Source organism: Oryzias melastigma, linkage group LG16, assembly GCF_002922805.2.
Source record: "Oryzias melastigma strain HK-1 linkage group LG16, ASM292280v2, whole genome shotgun sequence".
NCBI lineage: Eukaryota > Metazoa > Chordata > Actinopteri > Beloniformes > Adrianichthyidae > Oryzias > Oryzias melastigma.
The window spans coordinates 13,597,066-13,605,708 of record NC_050527.1 but is presented as its reverse complement, the minus strand read 5'-3'; the positions used below and the strand labels follow the sequence as shown (position 1 = coordinate 13,605,708).

At 36.5% G+C, this 8,643-nt stretch overlaps 1 protein-coding gene across 3 annotated transcripts in view; it reads right to left on the bottom strand.

The window, feature by feature from the left end:
- triob (trio Rho guanine nucleotide exchange factor b) overlaps positions 1-8,643 on the bottom strand; it is a 110,795-nt gene that overhangs the window by 52,429 nt on the left and 49,723 nt on the right. For all 3 annotated transcript variants that reach the window (XM_024267200.2, XM_024267198.2, XM_024267199.2), the window contains 6 exons: positions 7,833-7,937; positions 7,242-7,712; positions 6,581-6,703; positions 3,587-3,778; positions 1,624-1,755; positions 1,080-1,310 (listed from right to left, as the gene is read on the bottom strand). In XM_024267200.2, coding sequence (XP_024122968.1) covers positions 1,080-1,310; positions 1,624-1,755; positions 3,587-3,778; positions 6,581-6,703; positions 7,242-7,712; positions 7,833-7,937 — 1,254 coding nt within the window. The remainder of the gene's footprint in view (positions 1-1,079; positions 1,311-1,623; positions 1,756-3,586; positions 3,779-6,580; positions 6,704-7,241; positions 7,713-7,832; positions 7,938-8,643) is intronic.

Below are 8,643 nucleotides of genomic sequence, written 5' to 3'. Positions count from 1 at the left end.
GCCCTCGACACTTTATGTGGCAGTAAATTGCATCGCCATGGAAACCACTACCAAGAGAAAAGGGTGATGAAAGTGCGGAGGGAAGTGAGGAAAGACAGAGACACAAAAGCCAGGGAGGTGGAAGAAGGGAGGAACTCATGTCCAAAGCGGAGAGGAGGGAGAGGGAAAGATGACTCTGTAAATCAAATTTCTGGTATGATTTGGCAAGTTTGCCATCCAAACCCAAAATGCAGAGAGAGACTTCTACACAAAAGGCAAAAAATGTTGGAGGTGCATATTATAAATGACACAGGTGTTTTATTGCATATGACAAGTAAACATGCCAGACAGAAAAATAATAAGTAAACATGCCTCTGACTGCAAAAACAGTAAGTTGTTGGCCAGTTATTAAAATCTAAGTACTTTAGCCCTTTAACTACCCCCAAAAATATATATATATAGTTTTTCTGCTGCTCATTGCCTTAGTACAGAGTCCCTAAAGTGACATCAAAGTAAAATAAAGAGTTGAAGTCATATAATTTTTTTAAATACTTAAGGGCTCCGTAAAAAAAAAAATGAAGACATAAAAACAAGTTCTGGTTACTAAACAAAACTTGTTTTTCTAAAAAATTAGAGTAGTAAAAAAAAAAGTAGTGGTTAGTAACTGGTGCATACCAGTTACTATATGGTGTGCATCCGGTACTAACCAGAATTATTGTATTATAATAATAATTATTATTATCATTCAAATTTTTGTTAAAAAAATATACTTCATTTTTTTTTCTTCAGTTTCCCTTTAGGGGCTCCGTACTTTGGAGAGATATATACACAATCAATATTTTTAAAAACATGTTTTCTAAATGTTTCCCACCGTTTGGTTGAGCAGACAGTTAAAGGGTTTGACCCACTCTGATTAAAAAAAAAAAAAAAAAAGTTTTTTTGGTCTTTAAACTAAATTTGTTTTATTTAGTCATATATATTCCTGATTTGAATGCAATATCCACATGGCAACACACATAATTACAATTTCCATCATGGTTTTGACATGTTTTTGACTTGTATGCAAACTAAATCTGTCACCACGTGCACGAGCGTCTTACTTGCTGCACGTCCTGCTGAAACACACACAGCTGCAGACGCTGGTGCAGTCGCACTTTGCGATGCTGCCATATGTTTTCCAGTTGTCTCTGGTGGTGCAGAACCTCGTGGATGATGTCGAGGACGTGGTGAACAGCCTTGGAGTAGTTGGCCGAGGCCATCAACGAATCGGCGCTTCCCGGGGTCAGAGGTCGCTGCAGCTTGTCCAGTAAAGATTTGCCCTCCTGGCTTACCTGTTGAGAGTTTATAAATATGGTCAGATGGTGAAAAAAGGTCAGCGAAAAATAGAATTTTATAAAAGTGTTAACTCTGAAATAAAAGTCAAAGACGTTTCAGCCGTCTCTCTACAGTATTATGTCATTTTAGAGTTTAAATAGGGCAAAAAAGGCTTAAGATGAGCTATAAATGAAGGTAAAAGGTTAGAATAAGTACAAAGGTCAATCAGTCTGACTTGTTTGCATTAATCAATATTTCCATTAACGTCTGTGTTTTACTCAGGCGTGGTCCTGTGTCTGTCTGTGTTCATCCTCATGTTTGTGTAAGGACCTCTGAGTACGCCGTGGTGATGTGCTCGTAGAGTCCCTGGTGATGGTGGATCGTATCCTCCAGGTCCTGGAGTTCAGTGGGCAGCTCTCCCTCTCCACAAGCCTTGCACCACGGCTCCACTTTACTCATGTACTGAAACAATAAATGCACAAACCTGCATCAGAGTAAATAAGCAACATCGCATCTGTTTGTCCTTTAGCCAAGAGACTTAGAACTCTGTTCTGCTTTCTGTTTTAAAAAAGCTTTAAAAAGACAGTTCAAAGAAAACATGATAACTTTGACAATTTACCAGAATGCTAAACAGTACTTTTTAAAGAACATCACTTTCAAAGTTTCTTATCATTTTTAATACAATTTTAAAATATGTTTATAGAGGAGTATTGAATTCAATTAATGAAAAAAGATTTTAGATGTAATTTATTTGTGCTTTAAAAAAAAGCCAAAATGTGTCCATGCCACAGACATGATCTGTGTCCGTTTAGTTTATGATTGTTTGTAGTGATGCAGAAAACAAGTTACAGCTGTTTTTCGATCCACCTGCTCTGAGCTTTGAGGTTTCCCTCCACGTTGAAGCTGCAGAGGCAGGCAGGGACCGTCAATAAAGTACACATAAACAACCCAAACAAACAACAGCAGTTTCTCAGTAACTGACCAGAAATAATCTCAAAACATCAGAAATTCCATAGAAACATCTAATACTATTATTCTTTCAGTATTCTTTCTCTTAGAGTGAACCACAGGGTTTGAGTAATGCGAGTTTTAGACGTCTCCTTATCTTCTCGCTTTAGGAATAAAACTGTTGTAGTCCTAAAAGAATTACAGGTAAAAATCTAAACAACACAAAAAACAAATAGAGCGAAAAACAGGGGAAAAATGTATATATAAAAAGAAACAAGGCAAAAAAAAAAAAAACAACCCTGTACTTAACAGTTGTAAACAGTATCTCAAAAAAGGAAAAACACAAAATAATTATATCAAAAAACAAACAAAAAAAATAATTTAAAAACAACTGTTTTTAGAAGAAAAACAGTGTAAAAAAAAACAACAAAAACTATACCAAAAGTTAGAAAAAAATATCTCAAAAATTTATTTTAAAAATTTGCGAAAGGTTAAGAAAAAAGCATCTTGAAGAGTAAAAAAAATATTACAAAAAGTTAGAAAAAAATTGCAAAAAGTTAGAAAAAAAATATCTTGAAAAAACAAAATAATCATGATAAAAATAATTTGAATAAATATCTCGAAAACAGACTTCGAACAACAAAATTGGCTGCACCCGTGACGTCCACAAATGTCAAGTTCCTCAACAATTACTAAATGTTCTTTCTTTCATATGAGAGTAAAACATCGGTAAATAACTGTGTTGCTGTTCACCTTTTGGATTTCCCTTCAGGGGTAACCACAGTGAATCTGCTTTTATTGATCCCCACATTTGTTTTGGCAAAGATTTTTGTTCTGGATGCCCTTCCTGACACAACCCTGTAGTTTATCTGGGCTGGGGACTGTCACAGGGAGACCAGGACTTGTCCTCCTTTTGGCTGCATAGTTAGGCAGTGAGGGTTTTGCCTGAGGACTCACTGGATTCAGCTCACTGTGCTCCCTGGGAACTGAACTATTTTCCATGTGACAGTCCTGCACTTAACCAACTGAGTCAACACCTTAAATGATTTTAGAGTTCTTTTGAATAATTTCTGCAGTTTGTAGACTGCATTTGGATTTAATTTAATATATTAAATAGCTTAAAATATGAATCCAAGGCTGTTTATGTAGTAAGGAAAATTGTGGAGATTAACTACTGTTCTATTTTGTTTATGCACAACTGTTTAGTCTAGATGGTATCATGCTTGCAGTATTTAGAAAAAAATATTACATATTTATATATCCTTTTGTGGACATTCATGTAGAGATGAAGGTATTTTCTTACTCCTTATCATGTCAAAATCTGTGGTAGTACGCATGTTTGTACCTGATCTGCCTTCTGATGGAAGCTGGCGGACATCTCCAGCAGTGTGCTGCGTTCATCCAGCGCTGCAGCAAAGGCTTTCCACTCCTGCTCCAGCTGGCCTGAGATCTGCTGGATCTGCTGGGAGGCGTAGTGACCAGACTCCAGCAGCCGGTTCCCCACTGACATGATTCGGTTGATGTTCACATAAACATTCTATGTGTAAATAAAAAGACAAGGGAGGAAAGTTAAAAAACATAAACAAGCCTGTATGTAAAGGTTGTTTTGTGTAGATAGGCATGAATCAGCAAATTTTAACTAACAAGAGTGTCTTTTATTATTCTGTTCAGTTGCTGCTCCTTGAGCCCATTACGACTCTTAATTTCTGTAATTTCATTACAACAATGGGCATTTAGCACTTAGACTCAAGCTTAGACAATAATTCCACAGATAATTTTTAATAAACATGTATTTTTTTAATATAACTTTCATTTGAATGTAGTTTTGGAGTGTTACAAAATTTAGGTTATTTAATTTATTCAAAGATAAAGACTGGTTTATAAAAAACAGTAAAGGCCTACAAGTGGTTTCCCAACAGCAGGCAAACTACTGCATTTCAAAGTGCACAGTATCCCACTGTAATCCCATTAGAGGTTCCACAAAGGCACAATAAGCAGCTCAGATGCAGAAGATTTTAGGTTTTTAAAGGAAGAGTTGGGACCTCCGAGACGCTCATGTGAATGAGACTGGTTTGGAAAGAGAGAGGTTACAGGGCAACTCAATAACAGCAGGGCCAATTCTTAATCCTGAACTGATGCGTGTTGAGCATGAGAAAAGAGGAGCTGAGGGCAAGGAGAAGAATGTTCTGACGCTCGGATGCTGGCATGAGACAGCCACCGAGCAGCAGAGCAACAGACAGAAATAGATAAAGTGGGAAGGAGCGCAGTAGAGCAGCTTTCATTTAGAGTCACATAATACAAGGACCAATCCTGGACTGAAAATCTCATTTTTGTAATAAATAAATCAAATGTTATTTTTTATGGAATGTTGTTCCAGTTTTCAGCTCCAGTAGAATTCTTCAAAATACATTTTAATACGTGGAATTAAGTCAATTTCATCTAAAGTCTTTGAGATAATTCATCCAGAAGCCTGATGGTGACCAGTAAATAATGTTTATTATAAAAGTAGGAATAAAACTATGAAAAAAAAGACTTGTGAGGATCAATGACTGAAAAATTAATAAAACAGGAGGCAATAAAATAAAGTTTTGCGTATGACAGCTATGTATGTGACTGCACTAACCACTTAAAGTCGGTGCAAACAGTTGACATGTAAAATAAATGTAAAATACCCAAATTGAATGTAGTTAACATCAACATGAGTGGAAAATATCTCACAAATAGCACATCAATGACCTATTTTGTTGCTCTTTTACTAAACAATTCATTAGTTTTTGCTGGTATATTAATACAAAAAGTCCAAATTAAACACATTTTGTCATCAAATATCTCTAAAAAATGTGTCAAGAACAAACTGTATTTCCAGTGCGTCTCTTTTGACGGGCGGGACAACAACATTACATCCACTGAGTTATGCAGGACGCATAATGCTTGCATAAAAGAATAGATACCCAAGGACTTTAGCAAGTTTAGGACGTGCAAATGTGTCAATTTTATACAATACTAAGAAAATAATACACATTTTATTCAATTTTCTTATATTCCAATCGTGACATAATTCGTTAACTGAGAAACATACAATAGCTGCTACGTTTTTGTTATTTTCATGTCAGATATTACATGCTATTTCAAATTAAGGTTAAATGTAATCTTAGATTGTAATATGACTAAGTGTTTTTCCATTCAGCTGTGCAGGCAACAGGAAGAGGAAACACAACATCCTGTGGAAGAATGGAGGGCTGCTCAGACTTTACCTGACTTGTTTTGTGGTATTTTTGATTATCCCTGTATTGAATGTAGTTTTTGTCTTATCATTTAAACGGTTTGTACTGGGGATATATGTAAAACAGCAAACTTATGAGGCTCACAAACCCTGTAAAAGTGAATGTTTACACTTTAAAAAAAAAAAAAACTTTACTGGCCTTTAGAAAAAAAAAAAGAGTTCATAGCTGTGAAATAAAAAAACTCAAAAGAGGTAAAAGAGGGGCAAAACCTGATGGTTTTTTTTGTCATTTTCCTTTTAAACAGCTTTCCACATGTTTGCCAAATGTGGGCTATTTTTCAGTACAAGGTTGTGGGTGTTTTTTATTCATGTGGCAGGAAAAAAGAGGAGATGTAAACTTTAAAACTAAAAAGGCAACAAAAAATCGTTTAGGAGGCTGTTATAATTGGATCCCTCTGTTTTCAAGCAGACTGTTTGGGAGGCAGAACCAATGTTTAATATAGAAAACAAACAAACCCACATGGCAAAGCTTCCTCACTGGATAACTGGGTTTAAAAAGCTTCATTTGCATACAGTTAAGCCTAAAATGCTGCACATTGGGAGAACTGCACTCTCAAAGTAGCAGTAAATAAAATTAAGGAAAATAATTTGATAGAATTGCACATAATAGCTACTCAGTCTGTGCTGTTCTTTATTTTGTAGGTTTGTAACAGAAATTAATCATATTTGAGCTCCTTTAATGGAGGAATGTTTTTAATGAACTAGAAGCCTTTTGAAGCAATACGCAAACAAAAAATATACATTTTATATTTCAAAACTGACATTTAAAAAGCTTTCCAAATTGTTTCACCTATTATTAAACCTTAAAAATAAGAATAAACGGTAGCTGTTGCAGTCGCCAGAACAAAATCATGTTTGCAAGATAAGTTTAAAATCAGAGACTCTGATTTGGTAGTGATGTATGTGTGGCATCTTTTTCAATACATGGTAGTGCAAGTTATTACAAAATTGATAAATGGCAAAATATGGAGTTAATGCTGATTTATGAGCAAAGGTATGAGTTTTTCGGTCAATGTTGCCAAATAAAAAAAAAAAAAAAAGAAAACAGTGCCTTACCATGCAGTTCATAGCAAAGTGGTTGTGCTGCGTCTGCAGCTCAACAGCATGCTGGTGGTTCCCCCCGATTTCGGTGTAGCTGGTGAGAAATAGGCCCTTGTTGTGCATAATCCAGTCGAACATCTGCATGTAGAACAGATGGAGAGAATGCTGGTAAGTTTAATCGTAGACATTTCAAAATTTTTTTATTATGTGTTTGAAAATTGGAGAATAAATCGTGTTAGCTGAAATGTGTACCAATACTAATGACAAACTTTTACACTTTCATGAAAATACAGATTTCTGAAGAAAAGTCATCACGTGAGAGTCAATTTTGTTGCAATTTTTTTTGGAAATGGATCCACTCGTTTGGCCAAAAACATAGTAGAATTATAAAGATGAATAAAATAAGAAAGTTAATATTTTATAGCCATTAATTTGCCCTGTTTAAGTTTTTCTACTATTTGGTGCATAGAGGAATAAAAATTGAAATGTAATGTTTTAAAGTTAATAGGGGTGTTTGTATTGTGCATGAATCAACTGGAAGTGTACAGCCGCTTAAAAACCTATTAGCCATGGCTTTAGAGTCAGTCAGGATCTTATTAGCCAGATTTATTAACTCTTTATGAAGTCGGCAGCACCACACGCACATGAAACATGGAAAAAAGGGGAATTAACTGGCCTTCTCAGCATCTTGCTCAAACAGCCGCAGCTGGAAACACTGGTCGAGTTTCAGCTTCCTCATGTGCCAGAGCTGCTGCAAGTTCTGCCGCGTCCCATGCAGCTTATCCAACAAAGCCGTAACTTTAGCCACTAGGCTGTGCGCGTCGGCGTAACCCTGGAGCCCATGGTGATGGTCGTTGGAATCTCCGCTGGCCCCCACGCCGCGGTTGCTGTATCCGCTTTCACCGCTGTTTCCACCCCCTGCGGTATGTGACTGTAGTCTTTGGAGCAGCCGTCGGCCCTGCGTGTCAAGCTCCTCTATGGACGCCTTTGTGGCCCTCTTCTTCAGCGCTGCATGCTCTTCCATGAGGCGGCGGGCTCCTTCCAAGTCCCGCGGGAGATCACGCTGGGACAGGACCTCCTGGAGCTCCTCCAGGCGTGACAAAGCCCTCGCTGCATCACTGGCGAAGGTCTCGAATGATAGTCGCACCTGGAAGGACGGACAGGAGTAATTGGAGATTCTACTGGAGCAAATTAAGTCTTATTAAAAAAGATTTAATGAGATACAATTATTCCAAAGTATGAAATAAAGAATCCTGAGCATTAAAACCTCAATCCAGTCGTCATGGTTGTACTCTAAGCTGCCCTCAAAGTCAGCCGTCAGCTGCGATGGGTCCACTATTTTGGTTAAGCCCTCTAATGAGACCATCACCGTCTGGGGAAAAAAAAACAGTTTAAACACATACATTATAAATGTAATACAAGAAACCAAAAGGTACTTTAAAAAGGAAATGAAGAAGCAGCGAATAAGTAGCTAATTTCTTAAACGTTAGCTTAAAAAAACATAAAATATTTGTTATGGTTGAACCGAAACAATGAACCCAATGAGAGCGTTAAGCTGCTCTATGGGTCATTTGGTCGGATAGGTGTAACGAAAAGGCTTTCCCTTCAACAACATTCATGTTATTATTAATAAGAAGGAAACACAGAAAAAAAAGAATTGAGACAGCAGACATAACAATAACAAAAAAAATTGAACTGACAAACTGAGCTGATATCATATTCCTGTTTTGGACGAAAATCGCAAACGCGTTGTTAAAATTCATCTTTGAAAACAATTTAGTCTGAAACTTTGGAAAAAACAGTTAATTATTAGAAAATTTCCCTGCGATAATGCTAGTGTGAATTTATTCTGCTGAAAGTAGTCGCTGAAAATCCTGAAACTTTTTTGCTGAAAATGGTGAAGCTATTTACTGTAATTGCTGAAGGGTTTGCTGAAAATGCAAAAGCTATTTGCAAAATGTTATATTTGCTGAAAGACTGGAAATTTCATTTAAAAGCTATAGAATAGCACTGAAGTTGACCTACATTTCTGAATAATTAGAAGTAAAATTGCTTAAAAATCCCCAATAGATTCCAGT